The sequence below is a fragment of the Geotrypetes seraphini genome, chromosome 6 (assembly GCF_902459505.1).
Source record: "Geotrypetes seraphini chromosome 6, aGeoSer1.1, whole genome shotgun sequence".
Classification (NCBI taxonomy): Eukaryota; Metazoa; Chordata; class Amphibia; order Gymnophiona; family Dermophiidae; genus Geotrypetes; species Geotrypetes seraphini.
In genome coordinates, this window is record NC_047089.1 from 9,730,230 (window position 1) to 9,752,105 (window position 21,876).

Here is a 21,876-nt window from a genome sequence, read left to right on the forward strand (position 1 = left end):
CCGCGATAAGTGTAGCGGGCCGTGTCTAATCTAACCCGATTCTCTAACCAGCGTCTGTAACATGGACACTGGTTACAGAATCGGGGTTTAGTATAGGCCGATTCTGAATAGGACACCTCTCCCGGGCGTCCTATACAGAATCAGGGCCTAGGTGTCTTGCGGGCCTCGCCTTCAATATAGGCGGCCTGCCTGGGGAGCATTTTTTAAAAAAAACGTGCATCCCGATTGGCTGATTAGACAGCTGTAGGACGCCTACAGGATGCCTACAGCTGCCTAAAATCGGGACGCACTTTGGAGAATCAGGCCCTAACTGTTTTAGAAATACCCTCTGGACTGACTCTTCCCAGTTTGGTTTCAAGAACTGCATATTTCATCACAGACTTATACTTCAGCATCTCCTTTTCTTGCTGGCCATTCATTTACTCTGCTGTACCCCTTCTGTGTGATCCCCGGCAGGCCACTGTTGCCTCTGCTTCCATTCTAATTCCTGGCTCTGGCACTGTCACTGTCTTCTGGGCAGATCACTTTACTATCCATGCCTCTTGGTTCAAATCTTTGGCTCTACCACTAGTCACAGAAGTCCTTTCTTTAGCTACTGGTCCAAAACAGCTATTGAAATCTGTAAAGCTAATATACTGTACCACTTCTGAGGGTCACCAGGGGATTGCCATGGATTACTAATTCAGACAATGATGGGAATAGAGCCACAGCTATCAGATTCTTCTCATTTGCGAACTGTAAAAAAATAAAAACACACATATAAAAGATCTCTTCATTGTCCATAAGGTGAAGTTACAGAACTCTTATGTCTTTGCTCTGTGTGGCATATAAATCCCAATCCCTTTCCCTATTTTGGAAGTCATTAACGGTTGAATTGTCTGATCATAAATTCAAAGAACTGACATGTTTAAAATATTTGCTAATCACTAAATAAAAGACATTTACCGTATTTTCACGCGTATACCGCGCACCCGTGTAAAACGCGCACACGGGTATAGCGCGCGGGAAAAAGAAATTTATGTAAATAAATTAATATATAGCGCGCACACGCGTATCCCACGCATGCTGATCATTGAATTAAAACCTCCTTCTGCTCCCCTTGAAGTCCTGTCCCCCCTTAAAGGTCTGCCTGTCCCGCCTTGAAGTCCTGTCCCCCCTTAAAGGTCTGCCTGTCCCCCCTTGAAGTCTTGTCCCCCCTTAAAGGTCTGCCTGTCCCCCCTTGAAGTCCTGTCCCCACCCTGAAAGCCTGATGCCCCACCCCGAAGGACCGCTGGCCTCCCCACCCTGAAGGACCGCTCGCACACCCCCCCGACGTCCGATTCATCCCCCAGCCCCCCCCCCACACCGTTTGCAGTGGAGAAGTAGCCTACCGTGGATTCGCGATGCCAGTGAACCCTGCTGCTTCCTCTGCCGGCGGTCCCGCCCCTTCTCTGAGCCCTGACATCAGAGAAAGGGCGGGACCGCGGCAGAGGAAGCAGTGCAGGGCTCAGAGAAGGGGCAGGACTGCCGGCAGAGGAAGCAGCATGGCTCAATGGCATCGCGAACCCACGGTAGGCTGCTTCTCCACCGCAAACGGTGCGGGGGGGCTGGGGGATGAATCGGACGTCAGGGGGGGTGCGAGCGGTCCTTCAGGGTGGGGCATCAGGCTTTCAGGGCTGAATCGTACGTCGGGGGGGGGAACCAGCAATGTAAAAAAAAAAATTGTAAAACGCGCTCACGCATATAACGCGCATGGTTATGTTTGGTTTGTAAAATCGTGTATAACGCACGCGTTATATGCGTGAAAATACGGTATTTAAACTTCTCATATGCTGTGTGCAAGTCTGAAAGCCTAAAAGAAGGTCAGCACACATTGCTCTTAGTTTTAGCTGTGCTGCCATGCTGCTTCTCGATTACTCTTCCTGATGCAGCCAGGAAGCTGATAAAGTGCTTCAATACTTGATCTAAGGCAACTGCAAAGCTTAAGCTAGAGAATGACATGGTGAACAGCACTGGTCGCCATACACGAAGGACACGGTAATACTCAAAAGGGTCCAGAGAAGAGCGACTAAAATGGTTAAGGGGCTAGAGGAGTTGCCGTACAGTGAGAGATTGGAGAAACCGGGCCTCTTCTCCCTTGAAAAGAGGAGACTGAGAGGGGACATGATTGAAACATTCAAAATACTGATGGGAATAGACTTAGCAGATAAAGACAGATTGTTCACCCTTTCGAAGGTAGGGAGAACGAGAGGATACTCTCTAAAGTTAAAAGGGGATCAATTCTGTACATATGTAAGGAAGTTCTTCTTCACCCAGAGAGTGGTGGAAAACTGGAACATTTTTACGGAGTCTGTCATAGGGGAAAACACCCTTCAGGGATTCAAGACAAAGCTAGACAAGTTCCTGCTGAACCAGAACGTACGCAGATAGGGCTGGTCTCAGTTAGGGCTTTGGTCTTTGACCAAAGTGCTGTCGCAGGAGCGGACTGCTGGGCACGATGGACCACTGGTTTGACCCAGCAGCGGCAATTCTTATGTTCTTATACACTGCGGTAAGCCACGGTGGGCCGTGGTTTTACCACGGCTACGGAGACACCAAAGCCGGACTCGCCGCAGATACAGGAACAAAACTTTTCACCGCCCGCAAGAACGGGCACAGGGGAAATACTAGAAAGGGATGTATAGGACACATAGAGAAGGGAGATGCTGAACATGGGAAACAATACATACACAGAGATAGAAGATGGATGGTGAGCATGGAGAAAGAAGAAATGTCAAATGGTCAGAAGACCCTGGCTAGTGAGCTAAGAGAAAACAAAAGAAAACAGAGACCAGTGCCTGGGATCAACATGATTTGAAGAATAAAATGATGAGAGAACAAAAGCTAGAAAAAATTCATTTTATTTTCTATTGTGTGATTAGAGTATATCAGATTTGAAATATGTATCCTGCTAGAGCTGGTGTTAGACATAACTGGGGACCGCAAAGCCCAGGCCGTGCTTCTTTAGCTTCTAGCTGGCTTAGGGCCCTAGTTGCACTCCCCTAACACTATTCCTGTCAAGTGTGACTGCGGTATTTTGTTAGCATGATATTTCTGTGTAGCATTCTGTATTAATTTGGCTTATTCAGTGTTCTCGATAGTGAAGGGGATATTTGTGAAGGGGAGGGAAGGGGAGGAGAGACAGGGGTTTTGTTGATCCTTGCTCTATATTATTTATGTTTATAAAATGACAATTGTATAGAATATTGTTTCTTTTTATACTTTAATAAAATAAGTTAAATATAAAATCATAACTATTTGAGGCTTGTGCGGATGGGATCAGACAGTTTGTGGGGACAGGAACAAGTACCAAGCTCGCAGGAACAGGGCCAAATTTTTTCCCCATGTCATTCTCTAGTGTGAGCCACAAAATCTCAAAGGTTATCATGAGATTTCAACACAACAGCAGAAAATGAGGTGTTTTAGGCTTTAGGGCTTTGCTTGCTGCAAAGTTACACTGGGAAGAGTTTAAGAACGGATCAGGAGGTAGCGCAGAAGCACAGCTAGAGTTAAGAGCAAAGTGTGTGCCACACTCACCTTCTTCCAGCTATGTTCAGGGCAGCTGAAAGCAGAGGAGAGGGGTGAGATGGGGCCTCCCCCTGCCTCAAGCAAGGCCCCCCCTTGCTTAGAACAAAGAAAAAGCTTTAGTAACTTTGCAAAAATCAATTAAGGAGGGAGGGGTAAATTTTCCAAATTTCTATAGGTACCATCAAGCCTATATTCTACGTCAGGGTATGTATTGGATCCTCCCAGAACTTATGGATAATGCACCAGATTGGTTATATTTAGAATGGCGCCTTATGTTTCCCCTAAATTTAGTTCATTTACCAAGTATTAACATACCTAGAAGATATAGAGAAAATAAAATATTAATAGATACTTGGAAAACGTTGAGATTTATTGATAAATTAACACCTATCCCAATAAACAAATCAACTAATCAATCTATATGGATAAACTCCAAGATCAAAATTGGCGGAGCTCAAATCCTTTGGAAGAACTGGATTATTGCAGGCATTAGATCTTTAGACGATGTTATTTCAGAAGGTAAACTGCTGGATTTTTCACAATTGCAACATAGATTTGGTCTTAATAAAACACAAAGTTTTAAATGGTTGCAATTGAAGCAGGCCATTCAGGTTGGGTTCCCTGAATGGAAAACATTAAATAATCAATATAGTTTAAAGTTCTTATGTTTTCAAGCAGACTTCCTAGGACATCAAGCCGCATTGTGGTATAAATTAATATCTGGATACTTGAATAAAAAACCAAAAAATGGTCTAAGAGATATTTGGAGCATTGAGATTAAGCATCAAATTAATGCATCTCAATGGCCACTAATTTGGTCTTGGAGAATGGGATGTACAGTGTCAGCGTCTATGAGACAAACTTGGTTCTTTTTATTACATAGAGCTTTTTGGACCCCTACACGTTTGCAAAAATTAGACAGTTCTAAGTCCAATAAATGCTGGCACTGTAATCTAGAACCAGGGACATTAGATCATTTATTGTATCATTGTCCCTATATTAAAACTTTTTGGAATTCAATTTGGCCACAAATTAATAAATTGATGGAAAATCATATTGCAATATCATATGATACAATATTATTTGGAATGATGATGAGAAAAAAAAGTCAAATTTCACCAGAAAATAACAAGCTTTTATTAATTATGACAGGGGTTGCCATTCAGCATATAACTAACAACTGGAAGAATTATAACAACCTAAATTATACATTTTGGTGGAATACAATATGTCATATATTTAAAATGGAAAGAACAATAGCAATACAAAGGGGGACATATACTAAATTTATAAAAATATGGGGGCCATTGACAAAATACTGTAATGAATAAATAGTAGGATTTTTCTTCTTCTTTTCTTCTTTTCAGGATTTTTTTTTTTATGGCACACATAGAGGGGGGGTAAGGAAAATAATTTCTATATAATATGATATAATATATTATACAATATGTAATGTATGAATGTAAAGTAATAGAAGGGTGGGGGGAGGGAGAGGGGATAAAATTTATTTAGAACATAATGTATTAGATATAAAAATGTTATTGAATATTCATCAATTGTATTCTAACATATTGTATACTTTCTGTAAAATTTAAAATATTATATTAAAGTAATAAAAGGGTGGGGGGAGGGTGAGGGGGAAAATTAAATTTAGATATATTATGTATTAGATATAAAAGTGATACTATATATTTATCAATTGTATTTTAATATTTTGTACACTTTATGTAAAATTTGAAAATAAAAAATAATGGAAAAAAAAACCAAAAAAACAATACAAAAGATTCATAAACATGAACATAAGGAGAACAAGAAATGTATTATTTATTATGGAGCTTGTATGGTTGGGCAGACTGGATGGACCACTATTTATCTGCTGTCATTTACTATGTTTGTTACTATGTATACATTCTTGTATGTAATAAGGCACAAAAAAAATTGAATAAAGGAAATTGTTTTTGAATTATGAAAAAAAAAAAAAAAGAACAAAGAAAAAGCAAACTGCAATTTACAGATCCTTAAAAACACCTTTCAAGAGCAGGGGAAGTTAATATCAAAACAATTCAAAAACATTCCAGCACTATAAGTCATATCACATCAAGCATTTTTGCACATATGCAAGTATCTTGCTACGTATCGCAACTAGTAAAAGTGGCATGAAATTTGGAAACATTTTGTGGATCAGTCAGTAGTGGCAGTTCACCCTGAAATGAGGTAGTACAATCGCACACCAGATCTTGTCATTGGTCTAGTGATTTTAAAATACAGAATGCCATGCATTTATATCCAAATATAAGTAGCAAATGTCATAAATAGCGAACAAATTGTGAAAAGACAAACTTATTTTGTAGTACACAGGAGGCAGTGGCTTGACTTGCAAAGAGAAAACAAAACAGCCTAACCAATAGAAAAAAATGAAAATTTTGACAACTTTGTAATCTTCTGGAAATAACCAGAATCTCTTCCTTTTGTAATCTACCTTGAACTACAAGGTACTGGCGGAATAAGAAACACTAATGTAATGTAAATTGCTTACATTAATAACATAGTAGATGATGGGAGATAAAGACCCAAATGGTCCATCCAGTCTGCCCAACCTGATTCAATTTAAATTTTTTTCCTTCTTCGCTATTTTTGGGCAAGAATCCAAAGCTCTGCCTGTACTGTTCTTAGGTTTCAACTACTGAAGTCTCTGTCAAAGCTCACTCCAGCCCATCTACACCTTCCCAGCCACTGAAGCCCTCCCCAGCCCATCCTCCCCCAAACGGCCATATACAGACACAGACCGTGCAAGTCTGCCTAGTACTGGCCTCAGTTCTTCAATATTTACTATTATTTTCTGATTCTAGATCCTCTGTGTTCATCCCACACTTTTTTGAACTCCGTCAACGTTTTCATCTCCACCACCTCTCTCGAGAGTGCATTCCAGGCATCCAACACCCTCTCAGTAAAGAAGAATTTCCTAACGTTGCTCTTGAATCTACCACCCCTCAACCTCAAATTATGTTCTCTGGTTTTACCATTTTCCTTTTTCTGGAAAATATTTTGTTCTACATTAATACCTTTCAAGTATTTGATTGTCTGAATCATATCTCCCCTGTCTCTCCTTTCCTCTAAGGTATACATATTCAGGGCTTCCAGTCTCTCCTCATACGTCTTTTGTCGCAAACTTATCATTTTCATTGCCATCCTCTGGACCGCCTCAAGTCTTCTTACGTCCTTCGCCAGATACAGTCTCCAAAACTGAACACAATACTCCAAGTGGGGCCTCACCAACGACCTGTACAGGGGCATCAACACCTTCGTTCTTCTACTCTTTATGCCTCTCTTTATACAGTCCAGCATCCTTCTGGCAGCAGCCACCACCTTGTCGCACTGTTTTTTTGCCTTTAGACAGTGGCGTACCTAGCATATGTGACACCCAGGGTCCATCATTTTTTTACATTCCTCCCCCCCCATCTGTATGAAAAACATGATTTTTAATAACAATCCACACGTCACACATGAATATCTAGGAAAAGGCAGCATCTTACATACTGCAGTGAGCGTACATCAATAAACCCATTGTAAAACTAAACAAGCCAGACTAGTACAGATCAATCCTACACAGTCAATCCTAACAGAAAACTATGCCTTTTCAAACACACAGAACACAGAAAATACCTTCGCCTAGTATGTAATCACAAACTAATACTTATATTAAAGGTTTAATCAATAATTATGAATGTAATGTTTATATGATATTTTTGATTACAATATCTGTGGGAAGGGTGGGTGGTGGAGGGAGTAAATTTATGTTTTTAAAATGATAATAGAAAGAAATTCAAGTGATGTGTATAAGTTCAATTGATGTAATATTGTGTACTTGATGTAAGATGAAAAATGAATAAAAATAAAACAAACTAACTCCTCCCCCTTTTACAAAACTGTAGTGTGTTTTTTAGCCACGGTGGTAACAGCTCAGATGCCAACGCTAAAAAACGCTCTACAGTTTTGTAAATGGGGAGATAGAATAAAAATACGTAGACAAAGGTTAAACTGAAGCACCAAGAAGCTGGACTCTGCATACAATGCAACATCACAGAAACAGCGATGCATCTCACCTAAAGCAAAAAATAAATAAATATAATTTTTTTTTCTACCTTGTCTTCTCTGGTTTCTGCTTTCCTCATCTTTTTGTCACTCTCTTCCTTTCATCCACTGTCTATCCTCTCTCTGCCCCTTCTATATGGCATCTTCTCTCTTTCTATTCCCGTTCTAGAAACTTTATGCATCCCCCTTCCATTTCTCCCTTCACCCCCATTAGTCTGGCATCCATCTTCCTCCCTTCCCTCCTCCAATTGTCTGGCATATCTCCTCTCCTCTTCTTCCCTTCCTTCTCCCACACCCACATGGTCTGGCATTTCACTCTCTCCTCTCCCTTCCCCCCACTTCCATCAGCATATGCCCCCTTTCTCTCCCTCCAACCCAATTCCATGCAGTATCCTTCCCCCTTATGTCTCTTTCCTGCAATTCCATCAGCATCTGCCCCTTTCTCTCCCTCCACCACGCTTCCATACCACCCTGACCCCCTTTCTCACCCTTCACCGTGATTCCATACCACCCTGACTCCCTTTGTCACCCTTCACCATGATTCCATACCACCCTGACCCCCTTTGTCACCCTCCACACTGCAGCTGCCGGTCCAACCCCCCTCCCCACATCACTTACTGCTTCCGGAACAGAGGCAGTAGACAGCAGTTTTCAGGGGAAGGTGCCCACCTACCAGCGCTGGGAGGCAGAATAAGGGGAGAGAACAGTTGTGTAACAGACTTAGTGCCGATTTGGCCTCACTGCGCCTACCCGCCACTTTAAATGACTTAATTTGCATGCGGGGCCCACCCCCTGTGCTCCGGTGACTCGCGTCGTGCCGGCTCGCAGGCGTGCTTCCTGGGAACCATGTGGCATGCAACACTCCACGTTCGCGGGCGAAGAAGAGCCCCTGAACTCATCCCTCTGTTTTGATGTCATTTCTTCCCAGGTCTAGCATCACAGTCTCCCGGAAAGCAGAAGGCAGAGTTCCTATGTCAACAGCTGTCACTCATGCTCAGGCACACTAGCCCCGTCCACTCAGAATTTTCTGTTGCTCTTCCTCCACTCTGTCATTTGCTGCCAAGGAGCCAACTCGGGGAGGGGTGCTCGAGCACCCCAATATTGAAGAAACTCACTTCAGCGTGGCTGCTGCCTCTGCTCTAAGTACGGCAGCTGCGCTGAGGTGCCGTTTGCAGCAGTGCGGGAGGTTCTGGATCCGGCCAGCTGTGCACCCCCTTGGAGCGTGCACCCAGGGCGGACCGCCCTCCCACCCCCCCTTGGTACGCCACTGCCTTTAGATCTTCAGGCACTATCACCCCAAGGTCCCTCTCTCCGTCCGTGCATATCAGCTTCTCTCCTCCCAGCATATACGGTTCCTTCCGATTATTAATCCCCAAATGCATTACTCTGCATTTCTTTGCATTGAATTTTAGTTGCCAGATTTTAGACCATTCCTCTAACTTTTGCAGATCCTTTTTCATATTTTCCACTCCCTCTTCGGTGTCTACTCTGTTACAAATCTTGATATCATCTGCAAAAAGGCACACTTTTCCTTCTAACCCTTCAGCAATGTCACTCACAAACATATTGAACAGGATCGGCCCCAGCACCGAACCCTGAGGGACTCCACTATTCACCTTTCCTTCCTCCGAGCGACTTCCATTAACCACCACCCTCTGGCATCTGTCCATCAACCAGTTTCTAATCCATTAAATCATTTAACCATGCATCCACAGAAGTCTCTCTCAAGGAAAAATGAGTGCAGAGGCCATTTTGCCATATAATTCACCATACAAAACAATGTCTGATTTAGGTTGCCTCTAAATAACAGCAATATAAACCCTCTCCGGTAGCAGGCATATTATGAACTAATAGAACCATCTGAAAGTCACTCAGAATCCATAGAATAAATCTACCATTCCATAGTGGCACTAATAAGGACTTTTCTAATAAAGACAGCATCAAAAATATTGCAGTTGTAGCCACACTGTAGCCCAGGACCAGGGCTCTACAGCACTCCAAGTGGTTACACATAAATAGTACACCAGCATGTGACCCGGCCTGGAGTCACCCTGCAGGACTGGACTGTTATTAAGCAGGAACTCAAAAATAAAACAAAGTCACCACAATTAAGGTTTGTAGCAAAATAGTTCTGTTTTACTAATGCTTTGCATTCAGGTAAGTAGTTCATCATACAGCTGAAAAATGGTCAGCATTCAAAACAGTAATTAAGCAACAAAAATACCAAAAAAGAAACAGCAGTTCAAACAGCTCAAAAAGCAAAGTTCACCTTGGCCACAAAAGTCTTCAACTCTCAGTAGGGCTACTACAAGCCTGCTCCCAAGCAGCTTGTTCAATTTCACAGCTAGCTTTAAGGGTACTGGCTTCCACCCTTCACAGTAATTGGAAAGAAAGAAAAATTAAGCAAAGCCTCTGGCAGTCTTATCCTAATGCCAGGTAAGGAGAGTGTTTCAGGTTTTGCCAAAACAAAGCCACAGCAATGGCTTTCAAAATCCCACCCAGGGTGTTCACAAAACCTCTCCCCAATTCACACTCCTAGCTTTTCAAAAAAAATATCAAAATAGTCCAGACAGGCATACAATTCAAAGCATTCACTCTTTGTAGCTTGAGATGAGATCCACCTGCATGGGCTCAGGACAATCAGTTTCACCCACTGCACAACTTTCTTGATAGTCCATGGGCTCCACATCCAGAAAAGGCAAGTCCTCAGCTTGTCCAGCCTCTGTTAGCTCCATGGACATGGGTCCATTGCTCCTGCCTGGCCCAGGGGGTTCCTCAGGGAGGCAAGGCTTGAACTTCCTCCCTAGCCAGCCTGCCTGTCTGATCTCCACTGCTGGCTTACATACCCTAGGGCCCCGCTCTACTCTGGCTGAGTCAGCAGTGTACCTGGAGGTTCTTGGGCTCCCCTGGTGGTGGCTTGGGTACAGCTCATCTATCTCATTCCCAGCTATATCAGGCTCCCTCTGGTGGTCAAAGGAGAAATGATCAGAATCAGGAACAGGAGGGACCTTGGAATTTCCCTTCCGGGTTTTTCCCTTTACTTTTTCCCCTGACCTAACTGGGACCTTGGGAGGCACCGTGCCTGACTGGTCACACAGTGAACCCTAGAACATCAATGCACCTTTTGGGAAGATTGAACATATCCCTAAAAACACTAAATGCTGAGAGAATATTTGGCCTTGTAAACATATGCTGAGCAGAAAGATGGCAATTCTGTAAACTCGTATCTTCTTTTGGCAGCCTGAGGGGGTGGGAAGTGCAAATTTGATAATGGTATCAGAGCGCCCTGATACTATTGCAGAATACTAATACAAATCTGCATTGGTGCACCAAAAAGATGGTGTGCCTATTTATGCCAAGTCAATGGCAGGCTTAGGAGGGCATGCTGATCCATGAATCAATGCATACCCTCTGATAATATTCTATGAGATGGATGTATTGATGGATGATATGCCCACGTCTCACCTATGCTCCTCCCACATGTACAAGCACTTGATGTAGAATTGCCCTCAAAGATTATCTCTAAATATATAATAAGTGTTCACAAACTAAAGTAGACATATATGTAGGTAATAATTAACCTGAAGCCAAGCATATCACCAGAGAAATAAAAAGAGATGTTTCCTCCTATATTGCTCAAAATATAAAGATAGCAGATGCCATGTCCCAAATCTGAATATTCCAACCACTTAATAGATGAAAAATTATACTTTCCAACTTTGTCTGGTGATTTTATTTTTCTAATCATATTGGTCCCAGCCACTGGTTCTTCTTTTCTCTATTCTCTTTGCTCACTGTCCAGGCTTCCTCTCCGTTTGCCACTTCTTTTCTCTCTTCCTGTCTTCTTCACTTCCTTCCCTATGTTTATCTCCAATATTGTTCTTTCATGCTAAGTTTTCTTCTATTTATTATTCTGCCTCTCAATCCATTCAAATTTCAGTTGAAAATTCCCCAGGGAATCTAAATGCTACATTTACACACAAATTTTCAGGGCTAATTTATGTGCATATGGGCAAATTTTCAAAGTCCCCAAGTCTGCTCTCAGAAATAAGTTCAAGTTCACTTTATTTTTGATGAATCGCCTATTTAAAACATTCTAAGCGATGTACATTTAAAAACAGATTATAAGAGAACATTCAATCATATTAGTAAAACATTAAAAACAACAAAACAAATATTTGTTAAATAATTAAATAATACATTAAAAACAAACATGATAAGGGGGGAAAGGGGGGAAAGTTACATATTTTTCTAATGGTGAAGGAAAAAAAACATATATTAGGAAAAAACATAAAGTAGGGATGAAAAAACAAAAAAGTCTCCAGAAGTGTGCCTGCATATTGGGCAGACAATTGTATAGATGTTTATATTAAATTAGGGCCATGTTTTATTGGAATAAAGGTGGGAAAGAGAAAAAAAATTGGGAGACCTACATGGAGAAACTGGGGATGAAAGATACAGAATGGGGAAACCCATGAAAATTCATAGAGGGAAAAGATGCAAACAGTTGGGGAACAGTAAGGATAAGAACAAAGAACTGGAAGAAGAGGCAGATGCAGAGGGAGAACGAAAGAGATGTAAAGGGAAGAATGACATGGAGAACAGGGAACAACAAAAAGGCAGCAGAAAAGTCTGAGGAAAGAAAAAAGGCAGATATAAGGTGCTAGTATTTTATAATGGTAGAAATGTACGCCAAATCAGTTACAAAATACAGTGGTACCTTGGTTTGCGAGCATAATTCATTCCACAAGCATGCTCGTAATCCAAAGCGCTCGTATATCAAAGTGAGTTTCCCCAAAGGAAGAAATGGAAACTCGGATGATTCATTCCACATCCCCAAAACAGGCCTATGTTGCACTCAACTTCAGTGACTTAATACATCTCTCTCCCCCCGCCCAACCCATATCCCTTGCTCGTCTTGCAAAACACTCGCAAACCGAGGTTTGACTGTACTAGCATAAGTTTGCAGCTGCGCACTAAACTTGGCATGACTATTTGTTCCATGTCTATGGTTGGCAGAAATGGTGAGCCTAAACGCGGTAGTTGGATGCTTAACTGGAACTTTTCTATAAAAAACATAGTAAATTCCAAACTAGTTGGAATACCGCCGACATGCCCATGCCCCTCCCACATTAACACCCTTTTGCATTAGCACGCAACAGAAAGCGGTTGCACTGTTTATAGAATAGGACCATAAGTCTGATACGTACACAACTGCAAATCAGCACCAGTTACTCATTGTTAATGCCAATTAATTAAATCTGTTATGTGTGCAACTCTATGGCCAACTAGAATTTGGGAATGAGTGAATACAACATAGAGATTGACATGGTGGTTGTTACCCGCGGGTAGCCGCGGGTAACCCGCTGAAATGGGGAGAGAAAAATTAGTGGTTGCTGTGGGGACGGGGGACAAGGCCATTCACCGCCCCGTGGAGCGGTGAATGGTCTTGTCTCCGCTGTGAAGTCAGCACGGATCGCGCGGTCCAGCATCCCCACCCGATCGCCACATGTCCTGCCATCTCCCTCCATCCACCTCACCTTATGTGCCGAGACCAACGTTAATTCTTCTTCTCCCAGCCGCATGCTCCTCTGACGCAACCGGAAACAGGAATTTGGGTCAGAGGAGAAGATTCAACAGCTCAAGCAGCTGCGCGCGTGGCTTATCGAAAAAGTGCGGCTGGGAGAAAAAGAATTAAAGTCAGACTCGGCACCTAAAATGAGGTAGAGGGGCGGAAGATGGCAGGACACGGCGATCGGGTGGGAGGGGGCTTCTGGACTGCGCAATCCGTGAACGCGCATGTTCCCTCACACTAGGAAGGAGAGAGTGGACGGGGCGGGGACAGTGGTTACGGGGATAGGGATGGGGCAGTGACAGGGATGGTGGTCACGGGGACGGGGCAGTGACGGGGACAAATTTTTTCCCCGTGTCATTCTCTAATACAACAGAGCTATCCTTTCTTTTCCTCCTGATGTTATGTTAATGTTAATCAGGTTTTCTATTCCGTCTTTACCTATTCAGTTCAAGGTCAGATTACATTACAAGAGGTTGGGTCAGTTACCCAGGAAGTTACAATGGACAGTTTTGACAGGGACATTCAATAGGGTACAAGTAGATCAGTGCAGTTATTAATACAGTTCAGACATAGTTACAAGTTTAAGTAGGTCATCGTTGGCTCTTCGTTTTATCCCAGGAGTTGCATTGAACAGGTTAAAAATGGGTTTTTATAATTCCCACTTCAGTTATCAGGGTTGGCTCCCTGTTTTGGTATAGAAATACTTTTAAAAAGTTTTTTGAACCTAACAAGGATAGCATCAATCTATAACTTTTACAAATTACTGACGAACCTTGTTACCAGACAAGCTGAGGAAGTTCAGTTTTGGAAAAGGAGGTTCCATCGGAGGACTTAAGTGCTTCAAGGCAATTCTAGCTTCAGTTATGAAATTAACAAGAAAGGAACCGTTGTTATCCACAAAAGATGGTTTCTGAAAAAAATTAAAAAAAAAAAAGATCAAAAGGACAACTAATTAATCACACAGCAAACATATAACATAGTAAATGATGGCAGATAAAGATCCGCAGCGGGATCTCTCAATATCCAACTTATGAGCAAAAATAGACTCGTAATACAGAAACACTGAGTCTGAGACAATGAACAAGGAAAGGTTGAACTGGGATAGTAAGACGGTAAGATTACTAACCCCTCCTTTCATCAAGCCTGAGCTAAATTCCTTTGGGCAATTCGGCAGTGTGGCTTCATTAAAAGGGAGTGGGGGTAAGTTTCCAAAAGAAAAAGACAAGGAATAATAGCATGCATCATTATACCCTGGGATAAGTTAATTTGGAATGATGAAGATGTGTTTCTTCGAGCACTGGGGAGGATAGATTTAGGTTCAGGGTATTCATGGCCAGGCACTATAGGGAAAATTCATTGCTAATATTATATTTTTGTGATAGCTAGAACCCAAGAAACACAATAAAAATTTTCACTGGCAAACCTGGCTATAATCAGGACTTACCGTGGATTCCTGCACCCAACTTTGGCTACAAGGACTTATGTCTGCTGAAACCTGATGTAAATGCTGGTGCACAACTAATGACCTTATTCTATAACACTGCGCCTAAATTTGGGGAATGCCCTGACCCGCCATGCCCCCTTTTGAGTTACACACAAGACAATTGGATCGATTTTTCAGTCTGTCAAAAATTACAAAGACTAGGGGACACTCAAAGTTACAGGGAAATACTTTTAAAACCAATAGGAAGAAATTTTTTTTCACTCAGAGAATAGTTGAGCTCTGGAACACATTGCCAGAGTTTGTGGTAAGAGTGGTTAGAGCAGCTGGTTTTAAGAAAGGTTTGGACAATTTCCTAGAGGAAAAGTCCATAGTCTGTTATTGAGAAAGACATGGGGGAAGCCACTGCCTGGATCGGTAGCATGGAATGTGGCTACTCCTTGGGTATAGGACATTGAAGCCATTGTGACATCACTGCTGAGGTTGGCTCTGAGGCTCTGTGGAATGAGGCATTATGACATCACAATCTCAGCTCTGGAATGTTGCTCTCATTGGGATTCCGGAATCTTGCTATTCTTTAAGATGCTGGAATGTTGCTACTCCTTGGGTTTTGGCCAGGTACTAGTGACCTGGATTGGCCACCATGAGAATGGGATACTGGACTTGATGGACCATTGGTCTGACCCAGTACGGCTATTCTTATGTTCTTATTAACTAACTAGTCATTAAGCCCGTTACATTAACGGGTGCTAGAGATGTCTGGCTGGCTGTCTGTCTGTCTGTCTGTCTGTCTGTCTGGGTCTCCCCCCCCCCCCCCCACTGTCTGCACCTCTCAAAGTCCAGCATCTGCCTCCTCTCTTTCCCCTTTGGTCCAGACCTTTCTGTGTTTCTTCTGCTTACAACCCCCACCCCTTCTTTGCCTCTCTCTCCTTCCTTCCTCCCTATGTCCCCCTTACTGTCTTTTAGCATTTGTCCCACCCCTCCCCTGAAGCCAGCCTGCCTGCGTCCCTCCTGCGCCCAAGCCTGGCCTACCTGCTGGCGATACTTCCTCCCCCCGGTCCACTGCCACTCGCCGCCCTTGACCGCCTTCCCGTCTCCTCCCAAGCAGACGTTGCCTTTGGCGTCACCCCGCCCTCTGGCGAGAAATCGACGGCTCGGTGATTGACCGCCGCAAGACTCGAGCCCTCCGCCATTTTAGGCTGGGACGTCAGGGGGCGGCGCTTGGGCAAAGTTAACTCTTGATTTGTCCACACGGAGCCTGGTTATGGCGGCGAAGCCCTTTTATTTATGTTTACCAAGCGGCGGACTTGGTTGCGCCACAGCGCTCGCTGAGAGGCCGAGGCAGGAAGATGCAGCCCATCGCGAGCGCCGAATCCCCCTGTAGAGACAAAACTTTTTTGTCCTTCTCTCCTTGGGAGGACGGTTGAGCCGGGAGGAAGGAGGCGCTGGCACACGCGCCTCCAGCTAGCGCAGGCGCCGTGAGGACTGGCACAGAAGCACACCTCAAGGCGCCAGGAATCACGAAGTTTGAACAGCGCATGCGCGCTCTAGGGTTTTATTATTATAGATTAGTTTACATACAGATCTGGGATCTATGCCCAAATTAGGGCAAATTTTATTGAATCCCAGGGTATAAGTCCAATTCTCTGCAGGATTACAAAATCATTTGAAATCTCTAATGTAGATATAGAAACAGAAAAATGAAGGCAGATAAAGACCATATGCCCTCTCCAGTCTGCCCATCCATGCCTTTCTCTCCTGTACAGATCCTATGTACTTGTCCTAAGCTTTCTTAGATTCAGATATAGTTCCATTCCATGAATTCACCACCCTTTCTATGAAGTCGTATTTCCTCAGTTTACTCCTTTCATCTTCATTCTTCATCCCCTTTCATTAGTTCAAAGAGTCGCCTCCTGTGCAGTTAAGTCACAGAGAATTTTAAACATATTTCCCCTCTCCTGCCTTTGTTTCTGTAACATCTGAGTTCTGCATATAAAGGACAACTCTATATCCTAGGTATATCCTTGCATGCATGTATGTAAATGTGTAGAATACTAGCCCTTAGGTGCATATAAGCACCTATTCCCACGTAAGAGCTATTGGGATGCCTAGGCTATTCTATTCTTCAAATACCCATTTAACTTACACAGCACATTTTTGTAAATTGTGGAACATAGGTGTATGAGTCTGTACTTCAGCTAGCTCTGTAGTGATGTAATTGCAGGCGCTTAAATATTAGGCATGCTGATAGCAGGTTATGATATTATTCTATAACAGGATTTGTTATAGAATCAGCCCCTTACTGCCCATCTGGAGGTGCCCAGGTGAAGAATTACCCTCCCTAGCTTATATGTTTGCCTCCAAGGTCAATATTCAAAATGTTTAAAGCAAGCAGGAGAGACTGAACACTGGAGCTAACAGACCATTTCAAAAGTGGACAGGAGAAAGGCATTCTGGAAGTGGAGATGGGGAGGAGCCCGGGAGCTCTGCGGGGTGCCAGGAATAATCAGTGCAGGTGCTCACATAGCTAAACCACCAAATACCAGGGGCGTTCAATAATTTATCTACCTCAGTAGGGCAGAAGTTTTCAAAGAATTTTGTTTTATTTTTCAGTATAGTCCCCTGATAGCTCCATACACTTCATCTACTTTTCCTGCAATGACTATAACCCCTTTGAAAAAAAAATTCTTCTGTTTGACCTTCAGATCAGGATGTCACAACTTCCTTGACGTCTTCATCAATTGAAAACCGCTCTCCATGAAGAGATGTCTTCAAAACTCAAAACAGGAAATATTCTGAGGGAGCCAGGTCAGGATGGATCAGCTTCTGAAACCCATGTTCTGACATGTTCTGAAACCCATGTCATGACATGAGCACTGGTGCATTGCTGTGAAGAAGCAGCATGCTTGCTGTGAGTCTTCCTCGTCTTTTCTCCTTGATTGACTTCCGCAAAGCGATCATTGTGTTGTCGGAACTCTCCCCGGTTATGGTTGTCTTGTGTGGCATGAACTCCAAAAGCAAAAGTCCTTCGTCATCCCAGATGACAGTTGCCATGACTTTGTCTGCAGATTTTTCTGTCTTGAACTTTTTGGGGATGGGGAATGACTTGTCCAAATTAAGCAAAGAAATGATTATTCACAAAGTATAGTTAGTCCTTAATATGTGAAGGCAGAGCTGCAATAAGACTGAAATAATTAACAGGAAATCCTTTAACAAAGAAAATAAGATGGAGCTAGACCAGTGGTCTCAAACTCGTACCCAGGGGCCACATGAGGCCCGCCAGGTACTATTTTGAGGCCCTCAGTACGTTTATCATAATCACAAAAGTAAAATAAAAGTTTCTTGATCATATGTCTCTTTAGCTATAAATGACAATATTATTATTAAGACTTAGCCAAAAGGAAAAATTTATAATCTATAAAGAGTTTTACCTCATGGAAAATTGTAATTTCTTTAATAAGACAAAAACTATTTTTTCTGAGGCCCTCTCAGTACCTAGAAATCCAACATGTGGCCCTGAAAGGGTTTGAGTTGGAGACCACTGAGCTAGACGGTTCTAGAACATATCCTTACTGAGATTATACTTGGATGCAACAGGTTCACATGTTAGTTCTATTGTCCTCATATCTTAGCCTTTTGGAACTCAATCTGGGATCAAGTAAATTGTTTATTGGAAAACCATGTAGCGTTATCTTATGATACTGTGCTTTTTGGTATGTCTATGAGAAAAACGAGTCAGATATCAATATGTAATAACAAACTTTTATTGATTTTGACTGGAGGTGCCATCCAACATATTACTAATAATTGGAAAGATCATAGTAGGCTCAATTTTAAGTTTTGGAGGAATTCAGTATGTCACATATATAGAATGGAAAGATCAATAGCGGTACAGAATGGAAATTATAAAAATTTTATTAAAATTTGGGAGCCATTAACGTCCTTTTGTCATGATTGATGCCATTTTTCTAATATTTTTCTATTAATTATGTAAGATTTAGGGTTGGGTGGGGGGTGGGTTTCCATTATATGAAAATATAATAAGTAGAGGGATTTGAGGGTGGGAGGGGGAGGATTATATTTTTAATTAGATTTATTTTATTTATTATAAATTTTTGTACACTTGATGAAAGTTTTAAAATGAATAAAGAATTAAAAAAAAAAAAAAAAGTTACACACTACCCTTTGGCAAAAATAAATCTAGATAGCTGTTGTGGCTCATAGAACACATACCGACATTGTTTATATACCATAACACATTTACAGGGGTATCTCAGGGCGAATGTTGCACCTAACGGCAATGCCTGGGGGTCTCAAAATAAGAAATTGTTTCCTTCTCTTCTGTGTAGAACGAGATACATCAGGACACATTCTTACAACATTTGACATAAAGGGAACATCTTTATATTTGAAAAAAGGTTTTAGCATCCATTCCCTATCTGAATCTATAGCAAACTGTACCAGCAACATAGCTGTAACCTGAACCTCAGCATCCAACCTCTCTAGGAGATTAGTTAAATCCAAACTATCAGCAGACAAGTTCTGCTGGTTAGGATTTTGAGATTTAACTCTACTAGGTAAGTAATAGATTTTTGAGAGAGGTGGGTATGAAGTTTCTGGCACCTTCAAAACCTCAGTTAAATACCTCTAAAACATATCATGTGCTGATACAGGAAATACTTTTGGGAAATTTATAATCCAAAGATTACATTTCTTAGTGGCATTTTCCAGCATTTCTAGCTTGAAATGAAGATTCCCACTATCCTTAACGTGACCATTTATTTTTTTCATCAAAACAGGACATCTATTAATATTCAGTCCCGCCCCCAATCCCACCCTAGCCCCACCCCAATCCCGCCCTAGCCCCACCCCAATCCCGCTGTAGCCCTAGAAAAATAGACAAATATAGTGCAAAATATAGACAGCAGATATAAATTATCAAAACTGACACATTTTTATCACTAAATTGAAAATAAAATCATTTTTCCTATCTTTGCTGTCTGGTGATTTCATGAGTCTCTGGTTGCGTTTCCCTCTGACTGTGCATCCTATCTTTCATTTCTTTCTGCACTCAGGCCCAACAATTGTCCCTTTCTATTCCCTCCCTCCTTCCTTCCTATGTCCTTAGTGCCCCCAGTACCTTCCTATGTCCTTAGTGTCCCCAGCGCCTCCTTCCTATGTCCTTACTGCCCCCAGTGCCTCCTTCCTATGTCCTTAGTGCCCCCAGATCCAGTGTCAATTCTCCTTTGTACCTTTGTTCCAGGTCTCCCTTTCTCTCTCTCCCTCCTCTGTTATGATCTTGTCTCTCTCTGCTCTTCCTCAAGGGCTCTCCCCCTCTGTCTGCACCTCCCAAAGTCCTGCTTCTGCCTCCTGTCTTTCCTCTTTGGTCCAGGCCTTTATCTCTCTAGTCTTTCTTCTATTTACCACCCCCCCCTTCTCTGCCGTTTTCTCTCCTTCCTTCATCCCTCCTCCTCCCTCCTTCCAGCCTTTGTCCCACCCCCTCCCAAAAAGCCTGCCGGCCTACCTCCCCAAAGCCAACCTTCTGTCTACCTACCCCAGAGCCAGCCTGCCTGCCTACCTCCCTCCCCCAGAGCCAGCCAGCCAGCCTGCCTGCCTGCCTGCCTACCTCCTCCCCCCCCTACCGCGGAAAACAAAAGCCTCCCTCCAGGCCCGATTTAGGTCCACCACCGCTACTCCTCTGCTGCAAACTACTCGAACCTGGAACGTCCTCTCCGACGTCAGAATTGACATCGGGAAGAAGGCTTCCGGGTTCGAGTAGTGGCAGCAGAGGAGCAGCGGCGGTGGACCTAAATCGGGCCTGGATGGAGGCTTTTTTTTTTGGTGTGGCAGGGGAGGGACAGGAAGCGATCGCCTGTCCCGTTGTCCCTGCACACAGCTTCCGGACGCCTGTCTCTGAAAACGGGACATTTTGGGCGTCCCGAAGCTGTGTGTGGGGACAACGGGACAGGGGATCCGAGAACGGGACTGCCCCGTTCAAAACGGGACGTATGGTCACCTTAACTATCCTTAACCAAAGTTATGGCCTGTGTTTCAACTACTTTTAATCTGGTCTCATGTTTATCCACCTTGCTTTCCAAACATGATACATTGTTCTTTATATCCAAATTTTCTGAAAGAACTGTCATATAGTTTTAGGAAAGTTGCTGGATTTGAGTTCCCAGAGAGATATGCAAATTTGATATTGCCTCCCACAGCGTTTCCATATTGAAGACCTTTGGCCTTTGCATAGGTGCAGCCTCTTTTCCCGAGCCCAGTGTAAAAGGCACAGTACTTGTAGACAAAGCGGAAATCACTTTAATAGCAGAGGAAACTCTGGTAGCCTGTTGCATTCCACTCTCCAAATGCAATGGTAGTAACACAAATGCAAGCAGTGTCTCACTTCTGGCTGCCCTATCCATTGCAAATGCAAGCAGTGTCTCACTTCCTGCTCACCCCTGAAGAAGACTTTTTGTCGAAACGTGGACCGTGTTGGGTCCTGCATCCCTAGTGGATTAGGTCCTTTAATGCTCTTAGGTGGATTACTTTACTTTTATGTGGATGATTTTAGTGTACCTTTGGAACTTTGACGTCATTCCACAGAGTTTCTTTTGGTAATAAAGATGCCTCCACTATCCCCCATCCAGAGCCGTTTCCCGCACTCTGCTGGGTCAGACAGGGAACGTCCCAGGCTGGTTCTACCTCCATCCTCCCTTCCATTGCCTCGGGATGAATCGGAGGACTACACTTCTCTGGAGACAAGGTGGCACCGTCGAAGGAGAATCACACGCTTCAGCATGCATGTCTCCCTGCCGAAGATGACTCCGGTTCCTGCATTCAGGCACCTTGCTCAATGAAGGCATCCATGGGTCTGGTTGCTGAAACAGATTCCTTCAGGTAAACCCGGATTTTTTATTTTCTTTTGATCATTAAGGCACAATCAAGAGAATTTCAATAGAAACTCCAACGGCATCTCTATGTCAGCATTCAAGCCGCCATCTTTGGTAAGCTGACCCGTGCTTCCACTGCATGGACTCAGGATCTCTGTGATAGACCCAAGTCTCATCTCCAGTCATCAAAGGATGAAAAAAATTCACTTGGTCTTCACGGAGCATCTCCAAATTCTCCTAGAAACATAGAAACATGATGGCAGATAAAGGCCAAATGGCCCATCTAGGCTGCCCATCTGCAGTAACCATTATCTCTTCCTCTCTCTAACAGATCC

The 21,876-nt window shown here is 43.0% G+C and overlaps 1 protein-coding gene across 6 annotated transcripts in view; it reads right to left on the reverse strand.

Moving 5' to 3' along the window:
• Window positions 1-21,876, reverse strand: part of XRRA1 (X-ray radiation resistance associated 1) — a 147,039-nt gene that overhangs the window by 42,697 nt on the left and 82,466 nt on the right. For all 6 annotated transcript variants that reach the window (XM_033948378.1, XM_033948375.1, XM_033948377.1 and 3 more), the window contains 2 exons: window positions 13,986-14,123; window positions 642-735 (listed from right to left, as the gene is read on the reverse strand). In XM_033948378.1, coding sequence (XP_033804269.1) covers window positions 642-735; window positions 13,986-14,123 — 232 coding nt within the window. The remainder of the gene's footprint in view (window positions 1-641; window positions 736-13,985; window positions 14,124-21,876) is intronic.